This window comes from Colossoma macropomum, unplaced genomic scaffold, assembly GCF_904425465.1.
Source record: "Colossoma macropomum unplaced genomic scaffold, Colossoma_macropomum, whole genome shotgun sequence".
NCBI classification, from domain to species: Eukaryota; Metazoa; Chordata; class Actinopteri; order Characiformes; family Serrasalmidae; genus Colossoma; species Colossoma macropomum.
The window spans coordinates 6,182,791-6,201,567 of NW_023494785.1; the positions used below are offsets into that span (position 1 = coordinate 6,182,791).

At 39.3% G+C, this 18,777-nt stretch overlaps 1 protein-coding gene across 1 annotated transcript in view; it reads left to right on the forward strand.

Moving 5' to 3' along the window:
- gpr158a (G protein-coupled receptor 158a) overlaps positions 1–18,777 on the forward strand; it is a 149,889-nt gene that overhangs the window by 74,908 nt on the left and 56,204 nt on the right. The window contains exon 5 of the mRNA XM_036578081.1: positions 4,149–4,217. Coding sequence (XP_036433974.1) covers positions 4,149–4,217 — 69 coding nt within the window. The remainder of the gene's footprint in view (positions 1–4,148; positions 4,218–18,777) is intronic.

Below are 18,777 nucleotides of genomic sequence, written 5' to 3' on the forward strand. Positions count from 1 at the left end.
AAAGAATAAAATGTGAAATAAACAAAATGGCTTAGTGGTCTTTAAGACGATACAATGGTGTGATTGTATAGTTTGACTATTTTCCTAAAATAACAGATTTAAATGCTGTATTATTGCAGTGTATGAGATGCTTCTGCGCTAGCTGTATTTTGTACTGCTTATTTTTTCGTTGATGTCAGAATTATAACACAAAACTGCAGTGTAACTAAATGGATCATGGAATAGTTGTGGCATTCATTTCATACTAAAGTGCATGTGAAAAATGTAATGTTGGGCAGGAGAAGATGAGGCTGGATGCAGGTGCGAGTTGACTTTATTGACGTCCATGGCAGAGACAGGAGCAATAAACAAGAACACGAGGAAACAAACAAGAAATGAAACAGAACCACGAGGCAAAACTAAAACAGCAACATAACAGCAAAGATACAAGTAATCTATGAACAATACAGAACGAACAAACACACATTCACATTCAATGCCAAGCAAAAACTCAACTAAAACAAGGGGTATAAATATACGAAGACGAGAGACGAGAGACAGCTGAGAACAATGATGGGGCGGAGCTAAGAACAAGAAACAGGTGTGGGCTGAACATATGGCAGAACAGGGGAGGAGCTAACACAACAAAAGCACATGGACTAGGAAACAAGGGCACAACAAGTAAGGGATTGTGAAAGGTCGTCCAGAGGAAACTACACCTATTCCTGAAGGTTATACAGGGTGATTCAAAAAGATTCATCCGATTTCAAAATGATTTATATCCCTTGTAAATCATTACAGAACAGTGCAGTGAACTGTAAATGGTTTAAAGGAGCATAAAGTTTATTATGTAATTGTACAAGTACTCAGTACGAACCTCCTCCAGCTGTAAGGACATCAACGCCAGGTTCACTCCCGATGAAAATCACTCTGCACAGTTATGACGGATTCACTCTTATTGAAGTGGAGAACCCAGAACGCTTTCTGCTCAGGGGTCTCATCTCCTCTCAGACTGAAGGGAGCCATCTTCCAGTGACAGTCAAACTCTATGAACCCCTCTTTCAATTGGTATGTGATTGGTTCCTAGGCACCTCATGGTTGTAAAATATGGCGCTTTGAAATCAGATGAATCCTTTTGAATCACCCTGTATAGTGGCTTATAGGGGCTGTGCATAGAGTCAAATATCCTTCAGCTGACATTTCAAATTAGACTATGAATATTTGGGTGCTGTGTGTTTTGCTAGTCCCAGCAGCATTCAAATTCCTTCAGCATGGGGTTCGGTTCGGCGGCATCTGAGAAAGATCTACGGGGACGTCGGGCGAAGCCTAACCGAAGCGGACAGGTTTCGGATTGAGCATTCTGTTTCCGTTTCAGCCCTTGCTGTCAGCGCTCTTGTCAGCCGTTTGATTGCAGAGCAGCTGGCAGGTCTTGGACACCTGTTACCACTGAAAAAAATATTCTCATTTACCTTCTTCTGAAGGGGGAGCAAATCTGCCTTAGCAATGTATGAGGAAAAGCTTTTCTCTCTCTGTGAAACACGCCTGAGTTCCCGGCCATAATCCGGAGTCTAGTGCTTGGTGTTTATTTTTGATGCCATTTTCTATCTCGTGGATATTGGAACACGGCTACGCGACGTGGAAATCTATTCACGTCCACCGTTGCGTGCCCTGCAGTTGCTTCTGCTCAATCATATTATTCAGGAGCTCTCACATAAAAGAGAGAGGCACAGAGCGCTCTATTCACAGAGAAGGCATTAGCCTGTGGGGCGTAGAAGTGATTCAGCTCTAATGTTCGAGCTGCATTAGGAGTGCATTAGGAGCAGTGCAGGGGGAATGCAGTGATGTGCAGGCAGATGCCCAAGCCTCCCTTCTATGTAGATCATCCTCTTCGTCTTCCTTTAATGACGTTGTGAAATGAGTCGTGTGCTTGCTGGCAGTCGTGCTGACCCTGTATATCATGTTGCTAGTAAAGCCCCTTCACTCGTAGTGATACAGAGTTGAATGGTCAGGAAAAGAACCGGAGGCCCATTCTCATTGAAACAAGAAGGAAATACAAATGATACAAATTGATACTTCAAATACAACTGAAAAATATCTTGAAAGATCTATTATTTGGTCTCTCTCAACCACCAAATAAACACAAAATCTTCATTTCTAATGGGAATCATGGCAGCAGCAAAGCCAACAACATTGAACAGTTTAGGACTGTCGATATTATATTAGTAATAGAGTATTCTACTGATTATTTAGACAATTAATCGAGTTTCAATGATAAAAAAATTCCAAAACAACAAACCACTTAAAAATGGCATTTTTCTACAAATTTTAGTGTGCAATTTCCATATATTTGTATAGTTTAATTGACTAATTAAGTTGAATTTTTTAAAAAGTTTTAAAATGAACTTTTGCATAAGCCACACTTTATGTATTGTTTTTTTTCCCCAGGAAGTTAAAGTCAGCAAATAAACAGTAATTGTATATTAAAATGTACATTGAATCTTTCATTCAAAGTACAACCCCATTACCAAAAAAGTTGTGACGCTGTGCAAAATGTAAATAAAAACAAAATTCAATGATGTGCAAATCATTTAAATGCTATATTTCATTGAAAATAGTACAAAGACAAAAAATCAAATGTTGAAACTGAGAAATTTTATTGTATTTAAAAAAAAAATATGCCCATTTTCAATTTGATGCCAACAACACATTCCAAAAAAGTTGGGACGGGGGCCTGTTTACCACTGTGTTTCATCACCTCTTCTTTTAACAACACTCTGTAAGCGTTTCAGAACTGAGGAGACACTGCTGTAGTTTTGAAAGTGGAAAGTTTTCCCATTCTTACTTGATATACGGTTCGGGTCTCTTTTGTTATATTTTTCATTTCATAATGCGCCAAATGTTTTCAGTGGTGAGAGGTTCAGACTGCAGACAAGCCAGTTTAGCACCTGGATTCTTTTAATATGAAGCAATGCTGTTGTAGAATATGTTTGACATTGTCATGCTGAAATAAGCAAGGCCTTCCCTGAAAAAGACGTCATCTGGATGGCGGCATGTGTTGCCAAAAGCTGTATATATCGTTCAGCATTAATGGTGCCTTTACAGATGTGCACTAATGCACCCCTATACCATCATGGATGCAGGCTTTTAAACTGTGCAATGATAACAATCTGAGTGGCCTTTAGCCCGGAGGACACAGCGTCCATGATTTCTAAAGAGAATTTCAAATGTTGATTCATTGGACCACAGGACACTTTTCCACTTACCTTCAGTCTATTTTAAATGAGCTTGGGCCCAGAGAAGGTGGCAGCATTTCTGGATCCTTTTTATGTACAGTTTCTTCTTTGCATTTTAGAGTTTTAACTTGCATTTGTGGATGCAGCAACAAACTGTGTTCACAGACAGTGGTTTTCAGAAGTGTTCCTGAGCCCATGCAGTGATTTCCTCTACAGAATCATGTCTGTTTTTCACGCAGTGCCACCTGAAAATTCTGTTTTCCTGTAATCTTTCATCAAAGTATAATGAGTCTAAAGTGCCTTCTGAGTTTTGATTACATCACTGTGCACCAGCAGTGGGGGTTTAATATTGACCAATAATATCACGTTTCACCTCCTCCCCACCACCCCCACATATGACTGAGAGAAAACACTCTGCTCACTTAGAGACTCCCTGATACCATAGTTTACTCAGGTGATACAGAAAGGAAAATGCATGATGATTTCCCTTTCACACTGACTTTCACCTAAGCGGCTGAGTTGTTGGTTTTCTTTAGGCCTACACACTTAAAAATGGTGGTTCTTCAAGGGTTCTTTAGTAAGGAAAATGGTTCTATGTAGGACCATGGACACTCAAAAAACCCTTTTCATCATTAAAGTGTTCTTTGCACCTTGAAATGATTCTTCAGATTGAAGAATCAAAATGGCTCAATCATTAGATCAACACTAAAAAAAAAAAAAACTTCATGTGGTAACAAGTAAATTAACTAGTTTTATTCAACCTAAATAAATACTTTGAATGAACGATTCTTTCAATCAATGTAATTTGTTGAGTTGAATAAAACTAGTTTAACTTCACTACATGAAGTATTTAATTCAGTTGATTTGATGAGCCATTTTTACAGTGTATAAGTCATCATGCCTGCATTTAATTATAATTTTTCAATTGTCTTTCAGAGCATCAGAGCTTCAGGCCTGGTCCTGCTGGAGGCCATCTTGTTCGGAGCCCTCCTTCTCTACTTTCCTGTAAGTCTCTCATCCTCTCGCTCACTTCAGTCTGCTCCGTTTATTGCCCAGTTGACTTTGAAGCAAAAGTAATTCATTTGCTGTGGGTGTGATGCACAGGCAGTGAATTCGAGCCAAGAGGCAGCTGAGAGTGTGAGTTAACGCGGATGTTTCTGAATGTGAGAGATAATTAAGAGAGAAACTTTGCAGTTCACCATCCGCTTGGGGTGCCCAACTCCAGTTTTATAAGATAAGAGCGCTTCAAGGTGTAGTGTTTTCCCTCATTCCTGATTCAGCTTATTAATTAGTTTATAGTCCTCATAGTGGTTTCCGCCATGTATTTGTTTTTGTACATTGTACGTTTTTTTTTCTTTTACATTTTTTCAGCTGTCCAATCTAGGACTGGTGTAAATTTTTTGTCACTAAAACCAACACTATTTTTAAGCAGTTACAATTTCTGATACCCAGTGATGTCGGCCGATGTATTTTACATGGTTAAAAATTGAACAAACTCCAATAGTTTTAGTAAAAGAAGAATTTCACCCAATTCTCTTTTTTCCCGCATAATTCCAGCATAATTCAGTCATTAAGATGTAAACAAAGTCATTCATAGTGGTTTGGTGTTTTTTCAGGTTTTACCCTAATTTGCCATCGGTACACATAAAAGGCAAAAGTTTACAAAAGTTTAGTTTGGTGAAAAAAGTTTAGTAGACAGACGACAGCAATCCTGATATTCCTTTGTTTATTCCAATGAAGCAGCGAAGGAGAATTCCTCTAAAGATGGAGTGTTGCATCTAGATGTAGATTTTCCCAACTTTTTGCCATCCTAAATGTCTCAAATTCGAAATTCTAGGGGGTCCCTGAAATTAAATGTATTATAACATTAGAATTAGATAGAATTCAGAACCATTAGCCTACTGTGTTTGCACACAGATGAATTAGACCTCTGCATTTAACCCATCTGTGCAGTGAAAAACCCACATACATGCACACTAGTGAGCACACACACTAGGGGTCAGTGAGCACACTTGCCTGGAGCAGTGGGTAGCCCTATCCACAGCGCCCAGGGAGCAGGCGCCTTGCTCAAAGACACTTCAGTCACGTACTGTTGGCTCAGGGGATCGAACCAGCGACCTTCCGGTCACAAGGTTGGTTCCCTAACCTCCACCCCATGACTGCCCCTGTTATTATGCTGCCATTGTTCATCCTGCTTCACCCACAATCTGCAAGCTTCTGCCTTTGGTATTCTTGACTAACTAGAGATGCTGCACTGTTCGGCCTCAGTGTGGGGCTGTGGCAAATTGGTTCACCCAGTTGGTCTTTTATAACCTAGCAACTGTAACTACACCTGGGATACCTCTGAAAAACTTTGCAGTATGCCATAAACATTTTGTAAATCTGAAAACTTGCCCAGTTTTTCCAATAGACTGATGGAAAGAGTGAATTGTTACTCATTTATCAAACCAAAGACAGAAGAGGAGATGAGTAAGATCTCAGTTAATGTGTGGAGGAGCGCACATAGAAAAGAGCATTTCCAGAAGATGAATTATTAAACCAAAGATTTTGTAGCCATTGAAGCATCGGCGGTGCTGGCGAGTGAGCAGCCAGACAACCCTGGATTAGTGCGCCAACATGGGACCCCCTGAATACAAGGGGCTATTTCACACACTGGTGAAGACTATTGTCATAACTTGCTTGCATGCATGCATCTGAAATTGCCTCAAACGCTTGTTTGATCACTGAAAACAGTGTCGTGCTGCAGTTAGCATTGTCTATGGTTAGCATACTGGATATCCGCTAATATTGTAAAAGTTATGCAAGCTTGGCTAGCAAGTAGTCTTAAGAGCCCAGCCGTTAGGCCTTCACACCAGGAGATGAGACATGGAGCTAAGCTTCTGAGTTGGTCCCTTGGTTTGGTATCAGAGATGTTGGCCTAGCATTAGAGAGTACCTCTGCGCAAAGGACTTGTTGTCAAACCGCAGTGTATCCATAACACCACCCATACAATGACCAGATGAAGTTGTTCCACAGTCACATTTATTCAACACATTCCATGACCCATCAGTCCACTGGATATTGATTGGGACAGATCTGGCGTTATGCCTTATTCAGCAGTGCCCCGGGGCAGTCGGTAATTGCAATTTAGGAGCAATCCCTGGGAGCTATGGGCTTGGCTTAACACTGAAGGATAGATGTAATTTAATTCAACTGAACTGGAGGTTGCTAATCAAAGCAATTAGCAAAGAAAGTGTCCTAGAAAGTGCTAATCTTTATGAGGTGGTGCTGGACTTAGGGCAGGGATTACAGATGAGAGGCTGGGCTGGGAGGGAGGACATTCAGTAATTTGTGTAACACATCAGGACAGAAGGAAAAGCCTGGAGAGAGGAATGTCAGACAGTCAAACACGGCCTTGGAGGAATGCGCTTCCTGCAGCGCCGCCACCCGCAAAGTCAAAAGCACTGAGGAGAGTTCATCTCTCAGCTCGGCTTTATTTATGTGGTATGTTTTGATAATTTACTTTGAATAAATCACAACGAAGCTTTAGATGTTATAGAACTGTTCGTTTGAAATCAATGCAGTTTAAAATTAATATGGAGAGAAAAATGAGTGAAGAAAGAAAGTAGAAGAAAATTACAATTAGTGTGTTTACATGCACTCAGTAGTCTCATCATAATCAAATTTCTGCAGTCATCTGATTTTTCAAATAGTCATGTAAACCACACTCTGATGTCTTATATTGGAGTAAGGCCTAGAAATCCGGTTAAGAAGTCTGATAAAGAGGCTGGATTTTAGCTCAGTAATCAGATTTCTCAGTGCCTGTAAACTCTTACTCTGATTTCTTTCGGATTTCTCAGTCTGCACATGTGTGAAAACAGACGACAGTACCAGAAATAAGCGAACAGCGTCGCCACGAGACGCATCAAAACACTTTTGGAGTGACACTGAAACCAAATACATGCTTGATAAAATGAAGGATTTAAATATTCTTCATCTTCTAGATGATGTATGTTAATTTTTTCAGGTAAAGTGGCGCCGTGTTTAAAAAAAGGAAGCTGCGGCATGAAGTTTGAGTTTAATATTACGTTTACATCACGTCTTCTTCTGTGAGTGTATTGGCTGGTTGCAAAGCAGAAATCTAATTACTGCCTGACTCATGTAGACCTGGAGTTTTCCTATTATCTGATTACTCAAGTGCATGTAAATGTGTTGATCGGATTGCTGACAAAATCTGATTTTCTGCAGTTATCGGACTATTAAGTGCATGTAAGCACATTCACTGATAAAATGGTTGGAAAAACAAATTTTCAGAATAACAGAGTATGATGTAGTACGTAAACATTGCAAAAACCTATCATTTACTCCCCAGTCCATAAAGTCTGCATATGAAATGAAGCTTCCAAAACAGCCTCTTTTGCATTCATTGTTTTTATGATGTCATGAAAAGATGAATCTTTCATATATTCACCTGCTCTGCCTACAGCAGTTTAGCTCCGCCCCTTTTACACTGAAGTTATAAGGAGTGTTTCAGCTCTGAGTGCTTTCTGAATGAAGCACAATACAGGACAGCCAATCAGAACAGAGCTCATTTATCTTATGTCGGTCTTAAAGGTACAGTAACAAAAACAGCCTGCTTAACTTAAGAAATAAAAAGGTGCTGGACAATGGTCATACAAAAATGGACGATTAGCTAGTTTGCTGCTCTTAAATGGAACCAGATGACAGAGAGCATTAGAAGAAGCTCATTGGAGTTTTATTTATTTTCAAAACGAATATTAGATATGACTGGTTCTGTGAGGCAACCAATCGGAACACGGAGTGGGCGGGGTTATAATAACTTTGAATGCAGTGCCAAACTCTCATCGCTAGCTATGAAAGCAAACAGCACAACTAGCCATCAGATGGATGAGAAACCTCCAAAAGAAAGTGGTAAATGCAGCTGTAGCAGCAAACTTTTAAACATTTAAACTGCACAACACCCTGCATTTCAAAGGTTGCTCAGTTTAGCTATATCCACTTAGTATTACTTAGTATTACTGAAATGAGCCGTAACGTGCTAGCTGGCTAGCTAACCTAACCTGCCTAGCAATAGATGGAGACTATAAATGCATGAAACGTTGGATTCGGAGCCTCTAATCTCACGACGCCTTAAGGTTAGCTAGCTAGCTTCAGTTTGCACAACTTCATCCACATCCTGCTCTCAGACCACCTTTTAACCTTATACCATTTATATAGAGCTTACTTTTACTCTGTTCTCAGCGCACACTAGACATTTTTAAATCCAGGCTCAAAACGGTCCTATTTCAGCAGCTTTCAGCACTATTTAAAACACTGTTGGCCTTTCTAGCCCCCTCACTTTTTTTCTAATTTATCTTCTAATTTAATTTCTAGGTTGATTTTTTAATTTTTTGATTTTCTCTTTTAAATCTATTGTTTTAATCATGTTTTAAGCTTGTTTTTAATTTCTATTCCTCTTTACTTTTTTAAACAACTGTATTTTATTATTTGTAAAGCACTTTGAATGACAGCAGTGAATGAAAAGTTCTATATGAGTAAACTTGCCTTGCCTGTGATTTTGGTGCATAAAACCACACAAATGTTATAAGTGGATCTCAGAGCGGAAAAACACAAGAAAATCGTAGGATATGGGAAATTTAAGATATATAAATTAATGAAACTGTGACTTAACTCAAAGCCCCCCTTCTTAGTAGGGCTGTCAAATAGTTAAAACAATTAATTAAACACAGAATGTTTGTGCAGTTGATTGTGAATCATGTTTCTCTTATTTGTTGAAATATGGGCCTAAAGAGAGATTGTGTTCGTCGCAAAATGATCAGAATGTATTGATTACTTTCAATAATTCAGTACCATCATTGTTGTGTATGACTTCACGTGAAGCTGAAACTCAAGTGACTTCCGTCCATAGTTCTCCCGCGAGCACTGGTCAGTGCGTTCTGCTGAAGGTGCTGAAAGTACTGCTTTAGCGATAACACTTCAGATGTGTGGGGAAATGTGCGTCCCTGACCACCTGCCAAGGCACATCGTGTCTTTGAGACACACCTGACAATGTGCACTCACCTCGGTGCTGTCCACTTATGATCAGATCACACAGGACGTGTTATTGGCTGGTGTGAACAGCCCTGGTTTTAGTCTCAGTATGTAAAATGTACACATTCATTTGCAGATAGATCCATAAATCTGGGGCTCTGCATGTGAAAGCCAGTCCTGCTGTGGACGTTTTTCACTGGAGCTTTTGGAAATAACAAACCTCTGTTTCATTTAAGGACAGTGATGAGATGAGACAGGCTGAATAATCGAGCCGCAAGAGTCACAACTCATTACGATACACAAGTGTGTGTGTGTGTGTATGTATGTGTGTGTGTGAGTGTGTATGTGTGTGTGTGTGAGTGTGCGCAGAGGGAACATGTTTTACATGTTCATAGGCTGAAACCTTTCAACAACACAGCTTTATTGCAGAACTGTCAGAGAGAGAGAGAGAGAGAGAGAGAGAGAGAGACTTCCCCCGTCTGCTCATGCTCCATCACTTCAAATCTAAATATAGATTCAACAATATTCTCCCCTTCTCTCTCTCTCTCTCTCTCTCTCTCGCTCTCTCTTTCTCTCTCTTTCTTTCTTTCTCTCTGTCTCTCTCTTTTTTCTTGCTCTCTCTCTGTCTCTCTCTTTCTCTCTCTCTCCTCTTTCTCTCTCTCTCGCTCTCTTGCTCAGCTGCTTTAAATAATCTCAGTGTTATCAAGAAGCAGAAATACTCTGCTTTGTGAAGAAAGGCATCTCACTATTTCTCTCTTTCTGTATCTCTCTGTCTTTCTCTCTTTTTCTTTCTTACTTTCTTCCACTCTCTTTCTATCTGTCTTTAGGTATTTTCTATTTCTTTCTCTCTGTTTTTCTCTTTTTTCTCTCTTTCTTTTTCTTTCTCTTTATCTCTTTCTGTCTGTCTCTTTCTTTCTCTCACTCTCTGTTTCCCTCTTTCTGTCTCTCTATCTCCCTCTTTATCTTCCTCTTTCATTGTCTCATCCTTTCTTTCTAGCTATCCTTTCTCTCTCTCTTTCTGTATCTTTCTCTTTCTACCCTTCTCCCGTCTCTCTTTCTATCTCACCTTTTCTTGCTCTGTCTGTATCTCTCTCTCGCTCTCTTTCTATCTATATCTTTTTTCCTCTCTCACTCTTCTGTATATTTCTCTTTTTCTATCCATCTCTTGCTTTCTCTATCTGCATCTCTCTCTGTATCTCTCTCTTTCTTTCTCTCTCTCTCAGTATTTTTTTTGTCTTTCTTTTTCTTTCTCTTTATCTTTCTGTCATCTATTTCTTTCTCTCACTCTCTGTATCCCTCGTTCTGTCTCTCATTCTTTCTCTGTATCTCTATCTCTCTCTTTATCTTTCTCTCTCACTGTTTCCATCTTTCTTTTGTTTCTATCCTTCCCCATCTCTCTCTTTCTAGCTATCTCTATTTTTCTTTCTCTCTCTGTATCTCTCTCTCTTTCTATCTATATCTTTTTTCCTCTCTCTCTCTTTCTGCATGTTTCTCTCTCTCTCTCTCTCTCTCTCTCTCTCTCTCTCTCTCTCTCTCTCTCTGTGCTCATTGCGTTCACGTGCTGTAGCTCGTCTCTGTGGTGTCTGCAGTGAGGTCACACACAGGAGAGGCTGCTGGTTCAGTCGTGGCCTGATGTGGCTCTGAGAGGAGAGAAATAAAGCCTTCGTGCGCTGTAGATGATCTTTCTTCTCCAGAGTGTCGCGTATAAAGGCCACTGCGCATCGCGTAGCATCTCATAGCCGATACAGTATAAAGTGCAGCTGTAGCACATAGGAGAGATGTCAAGCTCAGGTTCATTTCACACTCCACTCTTATGGACTTATTGGAATTAAACTTTTCATTCAGTGAATTTATCACGTTTGGTATCAGCTAAATACGTCTTCACTAAGTCACTGTTTTCCAGGTAAGAGATACTGATGAAAACACACTTGGACATGCACAACTATTCTAAAGAGGATATCTGTGAAAAGTTTTTTAGTAGCTTGCGAATAGGGTCTGGTTCTAGAGGCAGATGCTGCGATCTGAGGTGTGAGACGTGTCCAGAACAGAGTTTTTTGTTGTATTTTAGGAAGTGCTCCGACTGTCTGATGTAAACCGCACGCTAACATCACCACAGCTCTCAGACTCCTGCCTCTTAGAGAATTTAACCTGGCTCTGATCTGTGCACTGCCTGAGGGGAAACATGTCACTGTTTTTCAGAATAAAAGCTCGTATCTCCAAAATGGTAACTCTACAGGGGAAGGAAAAAACACATACTTCTTTGAATGTAATCCAATGGAACCAGACATTTTTCCAAGCCATTCTGGGCTGATAATTTGGGTCCATTCTTCATGAAATTTACACACAGTAAAAAAAGGGAAACAGGCATTTTTCAAATTGTGTCAGCAAGCACTTGCATCTCTACTCACCAGTAACCCTTTCATAGTGAGATGTAGTCCTAGTCACTGAACCACTCTAAACAACTAAACATTCAGGATGTTCCATTTAAAAATGTTATTCCTGAATTGTGTTTGAAACACAGTTAGCAAACCAGATATCCTCATGTGTTTGTTGGCTGGTGCTCAAAGTTTTCATTGTGCACGTCGCTCTAAACACTCTGTGATTGAATGTTTGCAGGTCAGTCAAAAGGCCTTTTATTGTCATGATTCTCAAAAGCTACCCGGTCGGAGTACGAGCCTGTACTTAGCACCGTCTTATACAGCCTGCAGTGATAAATATTCCATTTTGTGTAGCATTTCTACACTGATGAATGTGGCTGCCTTTCTCTGTTAATGTGAATGTTGCTTCTTGGGGTCTCATTGTGGGTTTAATTTAGAGCAGCAATAGTAAAATGCTGAGTGACTTGCTGTGACACTGAGAAATTGAGTGGTGCTGGAAGCTGCCAAGGTGTCAAATGTTGGCTCCATTTTGTACCTTCATTAACCCCCTAAACGGTCAGGGCCCACTGGTGGGCTCAAAGGTTTATTACACACTTCTGTAGTAATAGAAGGATAGCTCAAGAATAGCTCAGCCAGTTCGCATTGAAGCCCCTGTAGTTACTGAATAATAAGTCTTAGTATGTAATAAGCCTGGGATTTAGGGGGGTTAAACTAAGTGTTCACCTGCTGACCTACTGCCTCATATACTTTGTTGTGTTACCTTACATGTACTGTTAACTATTAGAATTCTAGAGTTATTATTGTCATTTTGCTAAGCATTCAATTTACATTTTTATTTATATATATATTATTGTATTTATCACACATAGAATAACGTAACACTATTAATAACAGTAATAAATATTAATATTTATGTTCAATTTACATTCTCTACTGGCAGTTTTTGTTTTTTCTGGTTATTCTGATGCCAAAAGTATTGCAAAAAATGTAAAGTATGTAAAACAAGACTGTACACACAATTACTTTTTCATCAGATTCAAATCATGATAAAATATCTCCACTTTTACATAACAACACAAATGAAGTGTGGATTGAAACTTTCGAAATTTCTTTGCTTGGTCCAGTAAAGCTATGAGTCTGATAATAATAATAATTTATTAGTTTAAATTATTGCTGTCAAAGTTGGCAAAAATGATTCATGCCACTAATTTTTTAAAGAGATTTTAAGGTATTGTCCCACTGTATGTTACTATGATAAAAATAACAGATTAAAAGATTGTTTTATTGGACCACTGTACTGCATTATGGTCTCACAGAGAGAAAAGTTATAAAAAAAAATCAATTAAGTATATTTACAAATATAATGTTTACACTCAAGGCATTAATTGACAGTAATAAACTAAAAATGTACAAAATCATAATTTATAGAGTATTTTTTATCAGGAGGTATCTGTGTCAAACCCTAACCCCTAAATGTACGCTTATGAAAATAATGCTTACATCTTTTTGCATATTTTTTATTTATAATGAGTTTAATTTTTAAATTAAAAAAATGCAAATTTATGTGTGTAACTGTTTAAAGCTGTGTTTGCTAGTCATGTACTGGCTAGTATTTTTGAGTTCTGCTCAAAAGTAGCTACAGTAGCTAGTAGTACATTTAGTAAAGTTTTGGTAGCGTTATGATTGTTTTGGTAGTGGCAAATATATTATTCAATCATTTACTTCAATAAAGTCAACATAATTAAAGTGTCACTCAAAGCAAAGAGATTTTAGTCTAAAGTGCAAAATGCATTTTCAACTCTGACCTCGATCCAGTTTGGTAAGGTGATCCATATAGGATATATATGATATGTACACTCATTGACTGGAACATGCAGACGCTGCTGCTCTCACTGGACATTGGTGATGGAAGCTGTGTTTACTGTGGAAATCATGCGATATTTATGTGAAGGTTTATGTGAACTCTGCGTTCACATGATGAAAATAATGTTATGGAATTACTGAAGGTAATAAATACTTGTGATTAAGCTTATTTATAGCATTACTGCAACATTCCCAGTATTTTCGCATTATTCGTATTTGCACTAACAATTACTGTACATATTTACTTTGCATACTCATCTTTTACATATGCTGCTCTCACAGGACATACTACCTCATTGTAAGCTCTCCACTCACTCTGTATATATGTATATTATATTTATACTTGCATATCTATATAATTTTTTACCACTATATACTGTCCTTCTGCACTTAATATGTAAATAATACTGTATTTTGCACTTCTGGTTAACTGCATTTCATTGGCTCTGTACCTGAACTCTGCACAATGACAAAATTGAATCTAATGTAATCACATCTAATGTATTTTTAACAGGATGATGCTTTTTAAATGGGAAAAAAAACTTTCTTTAGGGCCAAATCTGAGCAAATGAGATTAATTATGATTAACCACATAAAATAATGCGAATATTCAGGATCATTTTAATTGCCTTGATAAAATTACAGCATGCTTTTGCTTTCACTAAGGGTTAAAGGCAACAGGAGTGCGTTAGAAGACAGAAAGGCTGGAAAATATTCATGCGAAACATAACTAAATGTTACCAGGACTTGAGAATGTATGTTATGGTCCCTAACTATGGCAAACAATGACAACTCAACTAGTCACTTCCTTTTATTGAATAACTGGTCGACTAGTGAATATTAATAGTCGTGCAGCCCGTGGTGTGTGCATATACGTATGTTTGTGTCTGGATGTGTGTGCGTGTGGTCTCGCACCAGGTAAACACTTTTCCGCCTCCCTGCCACTTCTCCTTCTGCCGTCCTCCTCTTCCTCCTCTTCTGTCCCCCCTCCTCCTCCTCCAGCTCAGCAGCAGAGCGCAGCCCAGCAGGAGGCTAATGAGAAACAGTACGGCCCCGCTCTAATGCGACTTGACCGGCCCCGAATGAGACGTGGCCTTTTGTTTTTTATTCCATCCAAGTCTCTGCTGCTTCCCTCGCTCTGCTTTGTGCGGATCAGAGGAGCGCCCCAACCCCCCCCCGTGGATCTGCGGTCTGTGTGACCTTCTGACTAACGCCCAGACCACAATTCTGCTCTGATTCCCCTCCATATGTTAGAGAAGACTCTGGGTGTGGCAGACTGGCACTGTGTGTTGGATGGTGAATCAGAGAAAACGATGAAATGTAAAACTTTGCGTGTAAACATAAACCGATCAGGCATAACATTATGACCACCTCCTCGTTTCTATGCTCATTGTCCATTTTATCAGCTCCACTTACTATATAGGTGCACTTTGTAGTTCTACAGTTACAGACTGTAGTCCATCTGTTTCTCTGCATACTTTGTTAGCCCCCTTTTACCCTGTTTCTCAGGACCCCCATGGACCCTCACAGAGCAGGTACTATTTGGGTGGTGGATCATTTTCAGCACTGCAGTAACACTGCCGTGGTGGTGGTGTGTTAGTGTCCACTCACTGTCCACTCTATTAGACACTCCTACCTTGTCAGTCCACCTTGTAGATGTAAAGTCAGAGACGATAGCTCATCTGCTGCTGCACAGTTTGTGTTGGTCATCCTCTAGTCCTTCATCAGTGGTCACAGGACGCTGCCCACAGGACGCTGTTGGCTGGATATTTTTGGTTGGTGGACTATTCTCAGTCCAGCAGTGACACTGAGGTGTTCAAAAACTCCAGCAGCACTGCTGTGTCTGATCCACTCAGACCAGCGCAACACACACTAACACACCACCACCACGTCAGTGTTACTGCAGTGTTGAGAATGATCCACCATCCAAATAGTACCTGCTCTGTGAGGGTCCATGGGGTCTATATTATAAGTATATTAATATTTATATTATTTCTCACTTAGCTCATTGAAATAGGTGGAGAAATTCTGTGTAAATTGCAGAGTCTAAACTTTGAAACCATATCAGTATTTTGTTATTTGATTAGGATGAAAGATTATTTTTGTACATACTGTCTTGTTATGCTGAAAGAAAAGTATATATACATATATATATATATATATATATATATAAAACTTTGTAATTAATTACGTGTTTATGTTGTAAATTCAAGTACTTATTATTTAATAGCAAAACAACAATAATAACTACGGCTTCTAAGGGTTAAAGACATGGGGAGCCTCTAAATTCCCCCCCAGTCTGTCTGCCATGCTGTGTTAAGTGCACAGGGCCTTATTTCACAGACTCCTTTTTGCATTTTTAAAGAGTGTACCCACTGCTGTGGCTGCGCTATCTCCTGATAAAGGTAGGCTCTGATTAATTAATGGTGGCGTTCCAGAGAATCAATTTTCAGCTTGGATGTAGAAATGGAAGTGGAGCATGCAGGGTTCAGCGAGAGGAAAAGGGCTGAACTTTGCATGCAGGTCTGCTGCACTTTGCTCGCTTCACTGAGACACAGGCAGTCAGACAGTGTCAGTCACAGCTTATTTATATGCACACATTTCATAGCGAACTTGCTGTTTTTCTTTTAGTCTCTCATTCCATTTCAGTATTAAATGGAGGCAAATTTTTCAGATAGGAGCCTGTTTGCCCTCAGCTAGGTTAGCCTCAGGGTGCTGATTAGCCAGATAAACAAACTTTATAGTGTGAACTACACTGTATACATACATAAACTTTGTAAATAATTACTTTGTCTAACTTCAATCTCAAGTTTACACTGTAAAAAAAAGAAAAAAAGAAAAAGTAATTTATTTTATGCACTTTTTTATAGATGTGACTAAAACTAGAAGGCCATGTAGTCCAATACAGTTCAAAGGGCTCATTTTACAATTTCCCTGTATTTTTTCTCTGAAGCCTACTTATAATTCATGGTTTTAAGTATCAAAAACTTTCGTAGGTCATTTTTATGCGACCATTTTCAAACCTCTCTTTATCTTATAGAATTAAGCAGAGTTAATTTCTTACTGTGGCTTTAAGACTGATGTATATGATAATTACCTTTGTTCTTTTTTTTTTGGCTGCCCTATTTTGTGCCTCATTCAGAAAGTACTCCAAGCTGAAACATGTAGAATGAACTAGTAACCTTTAAATTTTAAGTTTTAAATTTAAATTTTAAATTTTAAGCCCAAAAATTTCAATACTGGTCTTAAAATTTCTGTTTTATTGAAGTTCGTATAATAAGTTAACTCAGTGTGCTGCATTGATTGTTGTTCTGTAGACATACTATTTGATGGTCAATGTGCTAGAAGTTTAAGAGAGCAAGTTTGCTTACATTTTACTTTAAAAGAATGTTTTAACATTGTAATCATGATCTATTTAGAGGAACAGAAGTTCTTGGTGGCACTCATGGGTCTATTTCCATGAGCTTGCCTGGCCTAGCATTTCATAGCTGAGCTGTTTTTGTGTTTACAATTTACAATTACAGCATTTACAGTTGACTAGGGCAGCTCTAGGAGTGCAGAAATGCGATGAACAGACTTGTTGGAAATGTGGCGTCCTATGACAGCGCAATATTAAAAGTCACTGAGCTCTTCAGTACGACCCGTCCTACTGTCAGTGTTTGTCTATGGAGATGTCACGGCTGCATGTTTGAATTTATACACCTGTTTTATGCAATGGGTGTGTGTGAAGTTGTCTAACCTACTAATTAGATGGATTGTCCCCATACTTTTGGCCATGAAGTGTATCTTACATAGAATACAGTTCAAATGACCCATATTGTACTATTGTCCTGTATTTGTTCATTGAAGTCCCCTTATGACATATGTGTCGTGTTAAGTACCAAAAACATTAGAATCAACACAAACACTGACACTGTAAAACGTAACAGGATGTCTTGTGAGCTGGTTAGAGGGACAGAAGTTCTTGTTCAAATCCACTGACAGCACGTCTGATTTAATTTAATAGAGTATTGATATATTAGAGTACTATTGGAGTCATTGACATAAAATCACTACTTATTATATAAATGTTATTTGTATTTATTATTATACTGGTTTTATATTACCGCGACCCAGAAGGATAAGCGGTTTAGATGATGTATGTATGTATGCATGTATGTATTATTAAAACGCTGATCCCAATCTTTTGAATGCTGGTGTTTCTGTACACACAAACCCAGAACACCCCCGACACACACCCCACCCCCCATGCAGATCTGATCTCTATTAACCTGCGGCTCCCGTGAGCGTGCGGACTGCTGTCTCTGTGGAGTTTGTGATGACGGTGAAGGGAATTGAAAGCTCGTGTGTGCGGCGCTCTGACGGTGAGAGAGAGAGACCAAACTGCATGTCATTTACACCTTGCACGGCCCTGGGGACACCAGTCATTACCCACAATCCTCCTCTACTGCCGTCAGGTCACAGACAACCCACCCCCCACCCCCAGCCACACACACACACACACACACACACACACACGCACAAATACACACAAAATGTTCACATATTAGCACAGTGTGATGGAACTGGTGAAAGAGAGAGAGAGAGAGAGAGAGAGAGAGAAAGGGAGAGAGAGTAAAGACAAAGAAATTAAGAATGAGAGAGAGAGAATGACAATGAGAGAGAGAGATGCAACGGAGAATGAGAGAGAGAAAGAAGTGTGTGAGAGAGAAGAAGACAAAGAGAGATAAAAAGAGTGGGACATACAGTGAGTAAAGAGAAAGAGGGATAAAGAAAGAGAGAATGACAATGAGAGAGATAGATAGGAGAAAATGGAAAGAGAAAGAGAACAACTGTGAGAGGGACAGATAGAGAGAAAAGACAGAGAGAGAGAAAAAATGAAGGTGTGAGAGAAAGAGGAGAAAAGCAAAGAGTGAGTGAGAGAAAAAGAGGAAGAAAGAGTGAAATAGAGACAAAGGGCAAATAGAACAAGTGACAAAGAAAGAGAAAAAAGAAAGAAAGGACAAGGGAGAAAGAAAGTGAGAGATGGAGAGGGAGAAAGACTGAATGAAAGAGGAGGGAGAGATAGATAAGGAGAAAGAGTGAGGAGGGTGAGAGAGAGAAAGAGATAGTGAGGGGTGAGAGAGAAAGAGAGAGAGAGAGAGAGGTGAGAGAGAAAGAGAAAATAAGCGAGAAAGAAAGAGAATGACAGGAAAAAGGGAAAGAGAGGGAGAGGGAGGGGGATGAAAGAGAGAAAGAGGGAGGAAGTTAGAGAGAAGAGTGAGAGAAAGGGCAAAGAGAAAGTGATAAAGAGA